The sequence below is a fragment of the Aquarana catesbeiana genome, linkage group LG03, assembly GCF_042186555.1.
Source record: "Aquarana catesbeiana isolate 2022-GZ linkage group LG03, ASM4218655v1, whole genome shotgun sequence".
Classification (NCBI taxonomy): domain Eukaryota; kingdom Metazoa; phylum Chordata; class Amphibia; order Anura; family Ranidae; genus Aquarana; species Aquarana catesbeiana.
The window spans coordinates 267,477,080-267,496,461 of record NC_133326.1 but is presented as its reverse complement, the minus strand read 5'-3'; the positions used below and the strand labels follow the sequence as shown (position 1 = coordinate 267,496,461).

The 19,382-nt window shown below is 39.3% G+C and overlaps 1 protein-coding gene across 1 annotated transcript in view; it reads left to right on the top strand.

Moving 5' to 3' along the window:
- TPH2 (tryptophan hydroxylase 2) overlaps window positions 1–19,382 on the top strand; it is a 471,842-nt gene that overhangs the window by 173,053 nt on the left and 279,407 nt on the right. Inside the window, exon 8 of the mRNA XM_073620034.1 lies at window positions 8,154–8,280. Coding sequence (XP_073476135.1) covers window positions 8,154–8,280 — 127 coding nt within the window. The remainder of the gene's footprint in view (window positions 1–8,153; window positions 8,281–19,382) is intronic.

Here is a 19,382-nt window from a genome sequence, read left to right as displayed (position 1 = left end):
CCATTTTATATATTTCTTCAAATCAGGCACCTTCTGACTACTGCAAAACCCACTTCTCAATGGTGTAGAGACCTAACTCCCTTTGAAGCGCTTTGTACCAGTACACCTCCACAAAGACATCTCATCTCAGAGGTCTATTCATTATTGTTTACCGATCAAGACCCCGCGATTATGGCAGCTAACCAAAAATGGGAAACTGAACTTGAGATAAACCTATCTACAGACGATTGGAGAAACATTTACAAACACATTCATAAGGGTTCAGTGAATGTTTCAGCACAAGAAAATTCCTACAAAATATACTCCAGATGGTACAAAACGCCAGATAAAATTCACATATACCACCCCTCGGTCTCTCTTATGTGCTGGAGGTGCAATAAGGAAGTAGGCTCCCTGCTTCATATTTGGTGGAACTGTCCACTGATACAACAATTCTGGAAAAAAGTACATGAGGTGATACACCATGTCACTACCTACTCTCTATCCTTTACACCATCACAATACCTATTACATCACTCTACGATTTCACATCATGCATATAAGAAGTCCCTCGCACTCCACCTAGTGAATGCTGCTAAACAGTGCATACCAGTACAATGGAGGAGCAATTCACCGCCTACTTTAGCAGATTGGTTCAAGCGTATAGAAAAAATATCTGAAATGGAAAACATAATCCACCAGGCCAATGACACTCCTACGAAATACGGGAAAATTTGGGCTTGTTGGATACACTTCAGGGTCTCCCCAAAATACCAAGAGTTTCTTCAACACACGTGATCTTGCCAGAGCACAACAAACGTATAGCAAACCTTTCTCTACTTCATGGTCAAAACCATGGCATGTAGACGTACAGACTTCGTTTCTTTTCTTCACACAAAGTGTATCTGGGTTCCTTTCCACCCCCCTCCTTAACTGATATGAAGCGACATACGCCTCTATTGGTCTGCGTTTAACTCCCACATTATCTGACGTTCAGTACACACATTCCCATTCCACACAATAATTAGTACAGCATCTCAATTGTACATCCCCCTCATATCTTTTCTCTCACTGAGAGACATAGTCCATCCCTATAATATCACAGAGGCATATAATATCTAAACCTATAAACATACATAAAAGCCAGAATAAATAAATGTTTGGTTAATCATAAACACCGCACAGAATGATCCCATTGGGGGTGCGGGAATGAGAAACTGGCATCTTTTGTTCTAACTGCCTAATGCAAATACAATATTAGGCCTCAGAGATCAGAATGACATACAGAATAGCCTATGTTACATCTTATAATTATTTCAGTTTACATATGTTATGTTCACACACCAATTATGATGTCAACTACATTTGATATCATAATTACCAATATTACAGTATGTACCTATAAGGAAAGCTGTTCAATTGAATGTACTTGAAAATGTACTGATTATATATGATGTATGTTTACCGTTCATTCGATGTAACTGTCATTAATGCTTCATGAAAGTTTTGAATATGTACTGATTTACCATTTGTACAACATTTATTTCTGAAAATAAAATAAAAATCGTTTGAAACAAAAAAAAAAATGTGTAGTATGGTATCTGGTTGCCAACCAGCCGCCGCAGCTTTACTGCGGCAAAATGGCACGGCTGGGCGAAACAACGTTGCTTCGCCTTTTGGCATTAGGGGCTTGCGCGCGCCACCAGAGAGCGATGACCGCTGGGCACCCATGATTGTTCATGACAGAGTGAGGGTGGGATCTGTGTGTGTAAACACACAGATCCGGTTCTCTCAGGGGAGAGGAGACAGATCGTGTGTTCATACTATGTATGAACATGATCTCTCTCTCCTCCTAGACAGTCCCATTCCCCCTACAGTTAGAACACACCTAGGGAACACAGTTAACCCCTTGATCGCCCCCTAGTGTTAACCCCTTCCCTGCCAGTGACATTTATACAGTAATCTGCATTTTTATAGCACTGATCGCTGTATAAATGTCAATGGTCCCAAAAATGTGTCAAAAGTGTCCAATTTGTCCGCCACAATATCGCAGTCCCGATAAAAATCGCAGATCACCTTCATCACTAATAAAAAAAAAATAGTAAAAATGCCATAAATCTATCCCCTATTTTGCAGACGCTATAACTTTTGCGCAAACCAATCAATATACTCTTATTGTGATTTTTTTTTTTTTTTTTTTACCAAAAATATGTAGAAAAATACATATCAGACTAAACTGAGGAAAAAATGTGTTTTTTTGAAAAAAATGTGGGATATTTATTATAGCAAAAAATAAAAGATTTTGTGGGTTATTTACTAAAGGCAAATCCACTTTGCACTACAAGTGCAAAGTGCATTTGAAATTGCACTGAAAGTGCACTTGGAAGTGCAGTTGCTGCAGATCCGAGGGGGACATGCAAGGAAAATTTAAAAAAAGCATTTTAGCTTGCACATGATTGGATAATAAAATCAGCAGAGCTTCCCCTCATTTCAGATCTTCCCCTCAGATCTACAGCGACTGCACTTCCAAGTGCACTTTCAGTGCAATTTCAAGTGCACTTTGCACTTGTAGTGCAAAGTGGATTTGCCTTTCGTAAATAACCCCCATTGTGTTTTATTCAAAATGTTCACTCTTTTTTTTGTTTATAGCGCAAAAAATAAAAATTACAGAGGTGACCAAATACCACCAAAAGAAAGCTCTATTCGTGGGGAAAAAAAAAAAGTCAATTTTTTTTGGGTACAGCGTAGCACGCCCGTGCAATTGTCAGTTAAAGCGATGCAGTGCCGTATCGCAAAAAATGTCCTGGTCATTGAGCAGCCAAATCTTCCGAGGGTGAAGTTGGTATAATGCAGGGATCCTCAAACTACGGCCCACCAGCTGTTGTGGAACTACACATCCCATGTGGCATTGTAAAACTCTGATATTTACAGACCTGACTAGTCATGATGGCAATTGTTGTTCCTGAACAACTGGAGGGCCATAGTTTGAAGACCCGCGGTAGTGTGTACTTTAATGAAAATGTCCTTACTTAATATATAACCACATTCTTAGACACACTGCTTCGAGCATCTGATTCCTGAACACTGTAACCTCATGAGGACAGTTTTACTTCCTTTTTCATTGGGTACAGCCAAACTGTTATAGGCATATTTAATGACTTATCAGAATGCACAGAGGTCAAGTAACTCATAGCACTTAGTGATATGCTCTGTTTCATTTTCTTTAACCACATTAATAATAAATAGAATCTGATCAGTTGCTATGGATAAGAGTACACTTGTGCACATTTTAGTGTGCTATTAAATAAGACCCTTTGTATTTGTTCATTGTTCCTAGAATTTAATATGATCCTGTTTCTGAAGCTAGTAGGCAGGAAAGATCTTTATGTATAAGTGTATAATCTACATAATCAGCACCTTGGGTGGTTACACGAACTTTGACGTTTTTATGAAACTAAGACAAGGCTTGCCAGAGTGTCTCAAGAATATAATTTGCTTCCCAGGTAGTCAGGGATGCAATTATATTTGCAAAGGAATGTATTTGTGCCCATAACAATAAGAAGAGGGATCAGAATGTCTAATGAAACTCAAATTAAACTGGTAGTGCATATTCCTGTACTCGCTAGCCTCTTTTTCTGCTCTAAATTACAGAATGCAAATTTTGAGCAGGGGATGCAATTAGTTAATCAAGCCACCATAGAAACATACTGTGAATTATTGCTGTATATTTCCAAATAATTGCTGTTTAGTTTTTATTTTTGCATATATTGCAATTTTCCATATTTATACTGGCTTTCATATTTCCATTTAATGGACTTGATTAACACAAGCTTTTAATGTTTAAATTGCTTTTGAAAATGTAATTGGAAGTTTGTAAGTGGATAGCAAAGTGCCTATATATTTGTTGGTATGCCACGTGGCATTTTCTGTGTATTATTTATACATGCTCATTCTGCAGCAGTGCACCAGACAGATAACGCATGGATAGGGCACAGGCTACATTACCATGCTTATGCTATATTTCTGCTTTTAAATACATCTGAAGTCTACTGGCTAAAAGTAGGAAGAAAAAAAAAAAAGAGAATTACATTTCCCCACAAGATGATAATATCCTCATTTGGAATCCCAGACAGCTGCAGTTTAATGTACCAAATACCAGGTAGGTATCTCATAATGTATCTGGTTCATTTGATCACAAATCTGATACACAGCTGGTATTTTTCAGCAAGGGCACAGAGAAAAATAAAAGTAACACGTTTCTGTAGTTTAGCCGGAATTTAACCTTTAAACCAGGTAGCTACAATACATAATAATGTAATGCTTTATAAAACACATTTGACTGTCGTCATTTCATTTTTATATGTTGTACATAGAATTCTTTACTAGCATTGACACTAAAGAAAAAAAAAGAATATAGCTTCACTAGAATATTGGGATGTACAAGATGTTTTTTCTTTTACAATACACAGTTGTACTGCATGTTAATAAAATCCATCACACATATGAAAAAAATGTGGTACAATGATAATACAATAATATAGACTTTCAAGAAAAAAAAATCTTATCCTGTTAAGGTAGCTAGCTTTTCATAAGCCACACACACAGCATCGTAATGTCTGAAATTAAGAAAAATTCTAGTGCTAACACTACAAATGTAGAGTGTATTTTATTTGTATAATAATAGTGTTCAGTGAGTTTTCTGACTTTTTAGATATAGGTTAAGTGGGTTAAAGGTTAAACTGAACTTTAATATGTATTAAGAAGTACTAAACTGAAGTTTAATCAGCTCATTTTATACTTTCCCTGGTTTCTCTCTTCCCTTTGTCCACATGCCAATAACATAAAAAAAACAACTTTTCTTACATATCTTATTTCAAGGTCTAGTGATATCATCATTTGGTCTCTGTGCTTCTCTCTGTATTCCAGGCAGCTTATTACTAGTGGGAGGAGCTGTTAAGGGTACTGTACATACTTTCCTGAAAACTTCACAACACCTCAGTACTGTTCTTAAGAGTCCTCAGCCCTGGTGCAATCAATTCATTGGTTCTTTGAAGGAGTTATTGAAATGTTAAATGTATTTAGAGGGAGGTGTTGGCCTGGAAGATTTGCATGCAGGCCTCCCTAGGTAACACAAACGCATCTGATGCTTCCTCCATGATTGCAAGAATGAAAAATGAAGCCCAGTGACAGTCAGGCTCAAGGATAAAACAGGCAGTGCCGAGAAAAGGTCATCCAGCGCACAGGGCAAAGATGCCAAACTGTGACCCCCCCCTTCCCTTAGGATTAGGTTAGCAGTAATGTCCCTGTCACTACTCCTGTCAGCCTTGTAGCAGAATCAACAGGCAAAGGGTGCCCCCATTCCTGCAATAAACCATTGCACCAGGGGCAGCCGCCCCTCCAGCCCACCCCTTGTCCCAGCAATGTTAAAATAGGGCAGAGTAGCGATTTACTGGCAGAAGAAACCAGGGCACAGAGCAGGAGCCTATGCATCTGACACACCCAAAGGTGTCATCTGAAATAGTGCTTGTAGCTCTGAAAGAGAGCAAAGATTTGTCCTGCAGCTTCTTTTACAGAGCGCTTCTCTCTGAAGTGTGCTACCCTAGTGGTAGGGTCATTGTTCTGTCCTCGCTACACGTCAATTAATGGCCTGTCTGCAGCTTGACATGACGTTAAATCCTCCTATTCTTTAACAAACAAAATCTTGGAGCTTTAATAACAAGAAAGTAATTTTACCGAAAGACTAGTTGATTGGAACAGACTACCAGCAGAGAAGATCGGCCAACAGTGATAACAGAATTGGGTGGGTGAAACTCGAAAGAAATACATACATAATTAATACATAACTAAAAACAATGGGGTTGATTTACTAAAGGAAAATTCGCTGTCCACTCTGCAAGGGAATTTTCCCCAGAGCTTATTGAATGTGGTTACATTTTACTTTGCAAAGAATACCCAATCACATATAAGGAAAATATATATATAAAAAAAACCCAGTGTTGTCTTGTACTGCTAAATAAGGGAGGTGACAACGTTTAAGTGAGGCATTTCTTTTTGGCAACCCTACATCCTTTTATCACCTTTGTTTAGACTCATGTTCTTCTTCACATACAGGGGTTGATTTACTAAAGCTGGAGAGTGCAAAATCAGGCTCACTTCTGCATAGAAACCAATTAACTTTCAGGTTTTATTGCAAATCTTAGTTGAACAAGCTGAGGTTAGAAGCTGATTGGCTATCATGCACAGCTGCACCAGATACTGAGTGCTCCAGTTTTAGTAAATCTACCCCACAGTGTCAGTGGCTTATAGAGTCCTTATACAAACACCTGCTTTGTTTTTACCCCCTTTCTTGCTTAAGTAGGAAAGAGACTTGGGGACCACATTCTCCCTTGCACAAAAAGATGATATACTGTACTTTGACCATTACCTCAGCAGCTAGTAGATATCAAGAATTTGGCTATAAGTTATTAACCAGGTGGTACAGAGTGCCATCTGTTCTACAAAAACACCATCCCCAGTCTTCGAGTGTGTGTTGGCAGTGTTGAAAAACAGAGGGCACACTTGTACATGTTTTCTGGTTGCTTAGTAAGCTTGGAAACTTTTGGGCACAGGTGAGAGAGATTATTACTGACTGACCTTGACTTCGGTACAGAACCAACAGCTTATTTACTACACCATTCATCCCTCCTGAGAGTAAGATACAAAAAATCCCTGGTGATCCTTCTACTGAACACAGCTAGTACCTGTATCCCAGCCCTCTGGAAACAGGAACTCCCCCCTCTCAATTACTTGCTGTGGTTCTCAAAAATCAATGATCTTCAACATATGAAGAGCCTCATAGCCTTTTCTAAAGGACAGAGAGCTAAAATTCAGATATACCTGGTTCTTTTTGATGGAATTTACTTGTTCATCTCAATAAAAAACTATACTAGCAGACTAAGTCTGTTGCCCTTTACTGCTTTCTATATGCTTCACACAGGATAGAATTGGAAGATTCACCCTAGAACCCCTTTCAATTTTTTTTTTCTCTATGATATCTTTTTCTAGGCACTACCTTTTTTTTTATTTTCCTCTTTCTGTAATGAGATTAGTACAAGGACACGGGTAGATGGCGCCGTACTGCCCCCTTGTAGGACACAGACGCAAAACAATTTCAAAGTTGTATCTGATGAAACATGCTCTATTATTCATGTATTGCAATTGTATGATCTGTGTCTTTAAACCATAATTTTATGTGGTGAGCACAACTTGTCTTTGTACATAAAATTTTAAATAAATAATTTAGGAAAAAAATTGGGTGGCAGATGCTCAATGCATAATGAGAGTCCATGTGGTCACCAGCGATGCTACCTCTTAAGGATAAGTTGATTGTTCTCCACCGAACATCTGCCCAAGATGGTGGCTGGACTCTTGCAAATAGTTCTCCTTTAAGTGCTTCAGCTCCTCAAAATTGAATTTGAGCTTTGTGGGATGCACCAGTTTCCTTCTTCTCACCCCAAATATAAGTTAGTTCCTGACAGTCCCCTTGAGTGTTAGGACTAGATAGCCTTTTTGCTGCCCCCCAACAACCCACCTAAACAAACAAATGCCGCTCAAGACTGTACAGGGCTGTGGCAAAAACGACACCTCGAGTTGCACTAAACGGGCAGTACTGCCACCAAATGTGACCAATTGGAAAGAATGGAGCCATGTTGCAACAGCCCTGCAACCCCATGGAGTGCACATGTTTGGAGTACAGTGTACTGTATCTGCATTTTCAGGGTTAAAACAGGTGTTGAGGAGGCGACATTACAGTACTGCCAAATAAGTATTAAAATACGTTAAATTTGGGCAGGGGGCATTGGTACCGACACTATATTATACAATTATTGTCAGCCCTAAAATGTTCTCAGAAGTCTATGTATTGTCTATATATAATACATTTGTCAGTAGTTTGCTACATGAAGGGGCCTTGTATCTTGAAGCTGGCATTTATCTTCACTATACCAACTATCAACTAAAGATATCCCAGAAATTTCTCTTTTGGTGTTTTGAACTGTGTTTTTAATTGAGCATTGCATTCAATAAAAAACGTAGGCTTTGGTTATCTGTCTGCACTATAAAATAATTACTGAATAATTATAGATATTGCCCATGGATAAATTTAACATTTTACATTTTGTCACTATTTTTTCTAGGGACACGTGTCATGAGCTCCTGGGGCATGTTCCTTTACTTGCTGATCTTAAATTTGCCCAGTTTTCCCAAGAGATTGGACTTGCTTCACTGGGAGCATCTGATGAAGATGTTCAAAAACTTGCAACCGTGAGTGTGTATAGTAAAAACCACTACATCAGTATATCAATATATTTTTGTGGCTGTTTGACCTTTTACATTCCACATAGTGGTTTACATAATAGAGTATATTGTATAGCCCTGGTGTGCAGCCTGTAGCCCACTGGTGCTTGCTGTGTGTCCTTGTGCAAATCCCAGGTAGTGGGAGCATTTAAAAAGGAGCTTCAATGACAGTGGTCTTTAGCAGTCTCACTTTACATGTCCTCAGTGTCTAACTGTCTACTGCAGCAGCTTTCCAGTATCTAACAACACCTGTAGCATTGAAAACAGGAAAAAAATCACTGCCTCCAATTGGCTCTTCTTGCAGTATTTTTAATAATCAGTGTGTTGACTGCATACAGTAATGTCTCCAACCCAAAACCAACTTCCTTGACGTGTTTCACCACTCCTGGCTTGCTCACATACTGCAAGAAGAGCTAATTGGAGTGTGGCTGATTTTTCGCTATTTTCAATGAAGAGTGGAGGTGTATAGTGATGTGTGCTACACAGATATAAGCTAATAACAGTACCTATGTCCTATAAATTGAAATACTAGATAGGGAAATGGATTGAGGCACTCAGGACTTTCATGGTACGATATGAATTCACAACTCTAAATTATTATTAGAATCATAGTATTTATTACATCAATTTAGTATTTAAAATTAATTTCACAATATTTTCTGTTCATAGACAACAAAACATATATTATTAAAACATATATTCCTCTGTCACGGATTGAATATTTATGACATAGTATCCTCACAACCATGGGGGATCCATATTAGCAATAATCCAGTCTCTCACTCTACATGTTTCGTCAGGAGTCTAAAGTAGGAGGAATATTGATCTGTAAAGAAAAAAACACAAAAATAGTATGCAGAAACCAAGAATATATATGCTCAAATATGAATGCACATGCATAAGTGTGTAAAAAAAAAAAAGTGATAAAACAATGCAATCAAACAGTAAAAAAATAATAGAACATCATACACTTTATGTAAATCAAAGCAGAAATGAACTTCAGCATTTCCCAGTCTGTACTAATCAATCAGTAAAGAAGGAGTGGAGGTTGATCGTTATGGCCAACAACCGGATTGTCCATGTGCAGGAGAGGCCAGTCTTGTGCGGAGCTGTGGAACTGTGTGTGTTTCAACACCTGTAGCATGTCTGCAGTCTCCAGTCTTCTCCTGTACATTGTCTGCAGTTTATGACTTTTTCTGTAGCATTGAATATACTGAATAGTATGTGCAGCTCTTTGATGCTTTCAGAGGCAGTTAAGACATCCTTTATGCATAAATTGATAACCACTGCTCTATACTGCTAAAAGCTTTGATCCCAACTGTCCCTGATTTCGAGGGATTGTCCTTAATTTGGAAAGTCCCCCTGTCCCTCTTTCCTCCTCGTTTGTCCCTCATTTTGATCTGATCTATATAGTTGAATATAAAACACACAATGTTTCCTTCAAAAAGTGTTTTCCAGTGCTAAACCTTTCATCCAATTTCTGAATTGCTGTATTTGTAAATTCCAAAAGTTGGTATAAAGGAATAGTAGTGGTAAAAAAAAAGCACTTGTGGGTTTAACTAAACTTTTGGTAGGGGGTGTATCCTATGCCTGCATACTTTTGCTAATAGGTGTCCCTCATTCCCATTTTAAAATGTTGTGAGGTATGCTAAAAGTCTATTTATGTAAATACAGACAGTGAGGTCTATTTACTAAAAATTTTGAGAATATTCACTTTCAAATTCAATTTCCACTTTGCAGTGAAGAGTGGATTATCACTTACCTTAGTGAATGAAATGAAACAAAAACAAATAAAAATAACTTTGCAAAGAATACCCAATTATGTGTAATACATTTTATATATAAAAAAAACAGAATTCTTGATTTCAGATGATTGAATGATTACCATCAGCAAAGCCTTACCTCGTTCACTAAAAGCGGCAATAAACCCATACCAAAAATACAATATATTGTTACTTACCAACCATTAGATGTGGTGGCTGCATTTGTTTTCTTTTTCAGGCTTCTTTCTATCTATTTTCACCTGATGATCAGGCCAGTATCACTTTTCCTGTATTAGAGGGTCTCCACTCTGGATGAAGGAGCACAGGGGGCACAGCAAGCAGCAGAATTGTCAGCCTGGGGGAGGGGAGTGTTAGATGTACTAGTAAATTTAAATACACCAAAAAATTGAAGCCAAACTCCAGCTACTACTTTATAAGCAGTTACAGCAAACCTTTTTTTCTTTTTGTGATATAGGTTTACATGAATAAATACAAGATAATCATTGTAAGCACCCTTGTCTGTAGTAAATGGTTTGTCTTATCCCTGTAATTGCTGCATCTGCATTTTGAAAAGCAGCAGACTTACTGACTAGATCTTCAGGTAAAAATAAAAGAAAGAAAGCCTAAAAAAAAATGAATACAGCCATCACATCTAAGTGATCTAATTGGTAAGCTGCAATATAATAAATGTTTGCTCTTGGATTTAATACTGCTTAAAGTAAAATAATTTTGCGGAGTAAATATTCATTTAGCTTAGTGAATGAGGCGAAATTGTGTTAATCGTCCAATCATGTGCAAGCAAAAATCATTTATTTTATTTAGTTTCTTCATGGTATTCTCTGCAAAGTAACTTTGCACTATCTTTTATCTCATTTGCTAAGGCACGAAAACTCAGTTTTTGGTTACTGCATACTTTAGTTTACCACTTAAGGACCGGAAGGATTTGATGTCCTTTTTTTCCCCACAAATAGAGCTTTCTTTTGGTGGTATTGGATCACCTCTGCGGTTTTTATTGTTTGCGCTATAAACAAAAAAAGAGTGACAGTTTTTTGAAAAAAAAAACAATATTTTTTTACTTTGTGCTATAAAACATATTCAAATTTTTGGATCATTGACCAATTGTCAATGGGACCAGTGACTTTTATACAGCGATCAAAGCTAAAAATTGTCACTGATTACTGTATAAATGTCACTGGCAGGGAAGGGCTTATCACTAGGGGGGTAATCAAGGGGTTAAGTGTTTTACCTAGGGAGTGTTTCTAACTGTGTGGGGATGGGACTGCCTGGGGGAGGAGACCGACACAACGGAGATCTGTCTATTTACATTGACAGATTTCTGTTCTGTCTCTGTCAGGAGTGATCGCGGATGAGCATCGGCTCCGGCGTCGAGCCACGGGTGCGCCCCCTAGTGCTCTTAAAGTGACTGACGTACAGTTATGGCGGTTTGCCCAGGGAGCCAACCTGCCGAAGTATAACTGCGGCGGCTGGTCCTCAAGTGGTTAACATTCAGAGTATTTTTGGACCTGATGAGATCACACATGATGGGTTATGGATGCTATGGGGTTGATTTACTAAAGGCAAATAGACTGTGCGTTGCTCCAGAGCTTAGTAAATGAGGCAAGCCTTCATTTTACAAAGAATACCCAATCACATGCAAGGAAAAAAAAAAAAAAACAGCATTATTGCTTGCACATGATTGGATGATGAAAGTCAGCAGAGCTTCTGCTCATTTACTAAGCTCTGGAGCAACTGCTCTTGCAGAGTGTAAATGCACTTTGCAAAGTGCACAATCTATTTGCCGTTCGTAAATCAACCCATTAATGCCTAAAAGAGGCAATGAATAATATACAAAAATACTTGTTTAATATATATGGAATATGCACCTTTAGTCAACAATTGTGCTTGTGTTAAAAATCCCTCAAAGGGCAAAGAGGCAATATAGAAATTCTTCTTTGCGAAAAAAGCAACATACCAACTTCTGTACTTTGAGCTAAAGAACATTTCTAAAACTTTGTGATAATTATCTATTGGTTTCAGCCTTAAAATTCTTGCAAGATTTTATGACTCTGATTTACATCCTTTACATCCATGTTGATTTCTTTATGCGGACAATAAAAAAAAAAAATGACAATACAATGGAAATGAGCAAAATACATAATGTTCTTATATTTTTATCATGGGTATTAAACAGTACAGAGGGCATGTGTATGTTTTGAAATGAATAAAATATGTTTCAGCTGCAATGCCTCCAATACACTAAACATTTTGATAAATGACTGTCACGTTATAGCAGTGCTATTTGGCTGATGCTGGGAGCTATGTGTGTTTTCACCAAATAAAAATGTATATTACCATCTGTTTCCATTAGGTACAGATTGAGTTTTCTGATTATATTTTTTTTAGTGGATTGCTATGCTTTTTGTTTCCCCACCTTTTGGGGAGATTGATGGGATACTCTTAGCTTTCCATTGTCTAGATAAAAAACAAAAGAATTGCTTCAAGTCTTAACACAGTGGGTTCAGTCTTCAGGGAAACAAGCTAGGAAAGCCAAACTCTTTCTATGGAGAGATTACACAGGTTTACTGTCCTGGTTACTGAGAATTGTTGGTTTATGTGTGCATCCACTGAGCTGTGTCACACCAAGAGTCGTCAATTCATATATATGTGGAAATGACACAGCATTAAATTCCTAGGAGATTCTACAGTAGTTTCTTTACTTTACTTTAGTGTAGAGAAATGCTCACTTGCTTGGGCTCCTCAACAGAGGATGTTAGTTGATAACCTCCCATGGCTTCCAATACCACCTCTATGCCGATGACACACAGATCTATCTCTCCACTCCTCAACTCACCCCCTCTATCTCCTCGCGGATCTCAAACTTGCTGAATGACATATCGGTATGGATGTCACACCACTTCCTCAAACTTAATCTTTCTAAAACTGAGCTTGTTATATTTCCTCCTTCACGGTCCCCCTCCTGTGACTTCACCATTAATATCAACAACACAACCATTGGTCCCTCCACAGATGCCAGGGTCCTGGGTGTAATCCTTGACTCTGACCTCTCTTTCAGCCCCCATATTCAATCACTGGCTAAATCCTGCTGCCTTAACCTCCGCAACATCTCCAGAATTTGACCATTCCTGACTAATGACACCACAAAGCAATTTATTCACTCCTTGATTATTTCCTGCCTCGACTACTGCAACTCTCTCCTTAATGGCCTACCCTTAAGCAGGCTATCCCCCCTTCAGTCTATTATGAATGCTGCTGCTAGACTAATACACCTCACTAATCGATCTGTGACTGCTGCTCCTCTCTGCCAATCCCTTCACTGGCTTCCCCTACCCCACCGTGTAAAATTCAAAATGCTAACCATAACATACAAGGCCATCCACAACATCGCCCCCATCTACATCACCAACCTCCTCTGCAGATATCGCCCAAATCGCCCCCTCCGCTCCTCCCAGGACCTCCTGCTCTCTATGCTCGCCTTCAGAACTTCTCCAGAGCCTCTCCCATCCTCTGGAATTCCCTGCCCCAGTATGTCCAATCAGCCCCTACCCTGTCCACCTTTTAGGAGATCCCTAAAAACTCATTTATTCAGGGAAGCCTATCCCACACCCACATAACTGTCCCGGAGCCACCCCCATCAAATCATTCTTTGCAGCTATTACCTTTTGTACCGTACCACCACCCCCTCCCTTTAGAATGTAAGCTCTACAAGCAGGGCCCTCCTGTACCTTTTGTATTGAAGTGTACTGTAATTGTGTTGTCCCCCTTATACATTGTAAAGCGCTGCGTAAACCGTTGGCACTATATAAATCTCATATAATAATAATGTTAGACTTTGGAAGCTGGGTTGCACAAGCAGACATTTGGATTTTGGTGCTTCTAAGAACTTTCCATGAAGAATAATGCATATTTTCCTACATGAAAATACAAGATCATGTTAGCTAGAAGGAAGATTGCTTCCAGCCATTTTGAACCCAATGCATCAAGACACACAAAGCTTCAAAAAAAAAAAAAAAAAGACAGTTTTTTTTTAACTTAGCACCATGGTCAGTACTTACATTCCAGGATAAGTGGCCCTTGTGCTGATGGCTGCTTTAATACAGCCACTGGACCTGTCATATGCCCTCATCAAGAGTGCGACTATGCCCCCTGCCCATTTATCCCCCCTCCTCTATTCATAGAAGCAGTATTATAGCTTCCAGCAATGAAAAACAATCTATAAATGGAAGCCTTATCAATTCATAGAGCACTTACCATTAATGAAAGCTATAGTACAGCTTCTGTGAAAGGAGGGGGGTGGAAAAGGCAGGCATAGTCGGCACTCTTGATGACTGCCTACAAAAGGTCCGGTGGCTGTATTAACCCCTTTAGCACTTGGTAGATTACCTATACAGGGATATTAAGGGTGGGCAGATATGGAAGACTTCAACTAAGACACTTTGCATTGAATGTAAGTATTGGCCCTTGTGCTGCTTTAAAAAATAACAAAAAAAACATAGGCTTTAAATACTTGGGTGCTATTTGGTCTTATGCTGCTTGACTGGCCTTGCCAGTAATTGTAAGGAGTTAGGCAGAGGTACGCCTATAATTTTAAGTCAATCAAAGTGTTAGACATTGGCTCGCACCAAGGGGCGGAGTCTAATCAAATGCAGTTGGAACTGGGATGCATGGCAGATCTTATATTGCCCTTTGGTATTACCCACTGGCTACAGATGTCCAGTGAACGCATCAAGTATTAATAAAGATGTAAGCATAATTAGAAACAGAATAATTATAAAATTAGAACTTGGGAAAATTCCCCAAATGATCAAAACACCCCAGCAGTTGAAAATACCCTATTACCCCAAATAGGTCCCCAAATTCGTACAATACATTCCCCGTGCTTACTTGTTTAACAACTACATATTGTCCATGTATGTAAACACACATTTTCAAGTTATCTTCCATACAGTGTTTCATAAAGAATTTTATTAAATGCTGACCAGAAAAATAGACTCTATATACCAGGGATATGCAATTAGCGGACCTCCAGCTGTTGAAAAACTACAAGTCCCATCGTGCCTCTGCCCCTGGGTTTCATGCTTATGGCTGTCAGAGTCTTGCTATCCCTCATGAGACTTGTAGTTCTGCAACAGCTGGAGGTCCCTGCCTATATACCAATGGGTCATGTTACGTTGTGCAATAATGAAAAAAGCCACCAGGTGCCACACTACTCCCTGAGAGACTGAAGTTTCCAAGAGTCTTCACTTCTCACTTACACCTCAAATTGCATAAAACAAAGAAAGCATTTGTAGTGTAGTATTATATTGGTAAACCAATAAAACCACTCATTGTGCTCACATAAAATGTGCAAGTGCAATGTCAAAATCACCAATGTGATGCTCAGTCTTCCTATCTACCACCACGTATGTACTCTTCTGCAATGGATTCTCGCCAGATAAAACAATTTATTTAAAAAAACGCTTATGTAAAAAGGGAACTACTATGGCAAATCTACCACATTAAAGATGGCAGACCCGCAACTTCTGATTGTACTGTCGCAACGTCTGATTTTGGTCATGATGTCACATACACTTCATAGTGTAGAATTTTTTGTGTACAAATTTTTTAATAAAGCGGCGATTTTAAACCATACTATACTATGAAGATGTTTCGTCTATGAGGTACATAGGAAGCTTAAAAAATTTGGATGGAGGACCAAGAAAGATTTTGATCGCTGAGGGGGGAGAGCGACACCTAGTTGCTGTTTTTATTGATGCACAAGCTTAACCACTTGTCCTCCGGGAGGTTTACCCCCTTCATGACCAGGCCATTTTTTGCGATATGGCACTGCGTTACTTTAACAATTATGCGCCCGTGGGATGCTGTAGAGAGCTTTCTTTTGGTGGTATTTGAGCACCTCTGCGTTTTTTGTTTTTTTTTGCGCTATCAACAAAAAAAGAACAACAATATATATATTTTTTACTTTCTGCCATAAAATATATCTAATAAAAAAAATTAAAAAATCGAATTTCTTCATCAATTTAGCCCAATATGTATTTTGCTACATGTTTTTGGTAAAAAATCCTAATAAGCATATATTGATTGGTTTGCGCAAAAGTTATAGCGTCTACAAACTATGGGATAGATTTATGGAATTTTATTTTTTTTTTACTAGTAATGGTGGCGATCAGGGACTTATAGTGGGACTGCGACATTGCAAATTGAAATTGAACACTTTTTGGGGATCAGTGCTTACAGTGATCAGTGCTAAAAATATTCACTGTCACTGTACCAATAACACCAGCGGGGAAGGGGTTAACATCAGGGGTGATCAAAGAGTTAAATGTGTTCCTAGAGAGTGCTTACTAACTGTGTGGGGAGTGTTTGTGCTGTGGGAAGGCAGAGATCCGTGTTTCTGCTTAACAGAAACACAGGATCACTACCTTCCCTTCTAAAAGAACAGCGATCTGCCTTTCTGTCTCTCTCGGAAACGATCACCAGGTCCCGGCAGACATTGTGTACGATGGACCTGTTGATTCGCTCCTGCTGTGTCCAATCACAGCAGGAGCGGGGTGCCGGCAGTGCGCTTGCGTGCCCCAGACCCAGGAGTGCAGGATCATATACAGGTACATGATCCTGCTGCCGTGTATATACAGTATGCGTTTAAAGTTGAACTTCACTCTCTCAATCAACACTGATTATTTTTAGGTTATTAGTAAATAGGAAAGTATATCTCATTTACTTGTACATTTTTTTACATGTTTTCAATTACTTCCTGGTTTCTTGCCTAGGCAAATGATGTCATACATCCCAGGAGACTTCAGGAGGGGATGAGGGGTTTTCTCTGCACACTCTATGCAGGCATGCTTGAGTTAAAGGGAGATGGATTTCAGGAAGTAAATGCCACATGAATCATTTGCCCCTACTCAAGATGGCCACGACCAGAAATGATAGGTGTTTTTTAAAGTGATTTCTCAACAAAATAAAGCATGGAGACATGGATGGATGGATGGATGGAGTTTGCTTTGAATATCAAAAATGAAATAAATAGGGTTTTTGGTTTGTGTTGCTCAGATGCAGTAAAGATCCACTTTAACGTGACCCATTGGTCTGTAGGGTCTAACGTTCTTGTCAGCGTTTAACCAATTCCTGACCACCCACTGCAGTTGCAAGTGGGTGCGGCAAGGTGGCTGGATAGCGCAAATCGCTGTAGGTGTACATCGGTCTGTGCATGTGATATAGCGAGTGCGCCCGTGGGTCGGCGGACTCAATGTCTGTCGGCGACCCGCGATCGCAGTATACAGAGGCAGAACTGGGATCTGCCTATGTAAACAAGGCAGATCCCCGTTCTGACAGGGGACATGATGGAGATCTGCTGTTCCCAGTCATCCAGAACAGCGATGTCTGTGGTGTTCCAGGCAGCCCACCCCCCCTACAGTACAAGAACACACCCAGGGAACACAGTTAACCCCTTGATCGCCGCCTAGTGTTAACCCCTTCCCTTCCCTGCCAGTGTCATTTATACATCGATCAGTGCATTTTTATAGCACTGATCAATGTAATAATGTCACTGGTCCCCAAAAAGTGTAGTTTGGGGTCAGATTTGTCCGCCGCAATGTCGCAGTCCCGCTAAAAATCGCAGATCACCGCCATTACCAGTAAAAGCAATAAAAATAAATAAATAAAAGTCCCTAAATTTATCCCATAGTTTGTAGACATGATAACTTTTGCGCAAATCAATCAATATACACCTATTGTGATTTTTTTTTTAATCAAAAATATGTAGAAGTATATATATCGGCCTAAACTGATAAATACATTTTTTTTTTTATATATATATTTTTGGGATATGTATTATAGCAGAAAGTAAAAAAAAAAAATTTTTTCAAAATTGTCACTCTTTTTTCGTTTTATAGCGCAAAAATTAAAAACCGCAGCAGTGATCAAATACCACCAAAACAAAAGCTCTGTTTGTGGGAAAAAAAAGGCATCAATTTTGTTTGGGTACAGTATCGCATGACAGCGCAATTGTCAGTTAAAGGGACGCAGTGCCATATCGCAAAAAATTGCCTGGTCAGGAAGTGGGTAAATCCTTCCGGGGCTGAAGTGGTTAATAAAATTCTTTATGATACACTATATGGAAGACGACTTCCCCCTTTTAGGGGCGGAGCTTGCGTATTGACATCACATCGTGGCCATCTTGAGACCTATTGTGTCTGAATGTTTTTTCCAGCTTGCACGGCTTACAGTGCCATCCTCGAGTTTTTACCTACCTTTTTTATAGGAATAAATATTTTAAAACGGAGAGCACTAGATTTTGCCTTCTCTTTTTGCATACCTATCCTACTTGGCGAGATGATCGGGGTTTATGTCCCATAGGAGCAGGTGTCTTGGAGGAAGGAGGTTTATCATCAGCACCAAGCCAGTTATCTCTATTTTCCCCAGAGGGAAACACTGCTGATTTGACTCAGATGTGAGGTGAGCAGCCTGTGAGACTGGTGGAGAAGAGAACAAGCACTTTGTTTGGATTTTTGCACCACTGATGTATTGATGTTTCTGAATTCACTTCAATCAGTCACTGGATATGTTTTATGAACTTTGAAGCACATATTTTTTCTTATGGATTATTAATGATGTTCCATTCCGGAATTGGGTATTATGATGTATCACTATTGATTATACACTTTCATTAATAGCGAGGCACTATTTCTGTTATTTAAAGTGGTTGTAAACCCTCTTACACCACCCTATAATAAGGCTTACCTGTAGGTACCGTGAATATCTCCTAAACTTGCACAGTTTAGGAGATATTCACTGTATAAGCATGTGTCGACGTGCCATGACCTGCGGCTCCCGTGCACATGCGTTGGAGTGACATCATCGCGGCTCAGGCCAATCACAGCGCCGGAGCCCACGAACGCGGAAATAACTCCGGGAGACATGTCACCGGCCACAGCGGTGTGCGGGGACTGCTGCAACAACTTCAATCTAAGGTAGGTATTTCATAATGAGCTAGTATGCGATGCATACTAGCTCATTATGCCTTTTTTTAAATAAGTTTACAACCACTTTAATATATTGTACGTAGTTAGAAACAGGCAGGTGGTCAGAATGGACAAGCAGAAATTGTGAGCCAGTGGCATGTTACAGTGAACTGTTGCCAGCCGCTAAGGATCGAGGTTGGGAAATGCTGGTAAAGGGCACACCGCCCATAGTTTTTACCTTGGCAATTATGGTCTAAAAAGAGGCTGGGAAGAGACTTTTCTCCAAGAATGATTACTGTACAAAAGGTCAGCTGTGTTTAGAAAA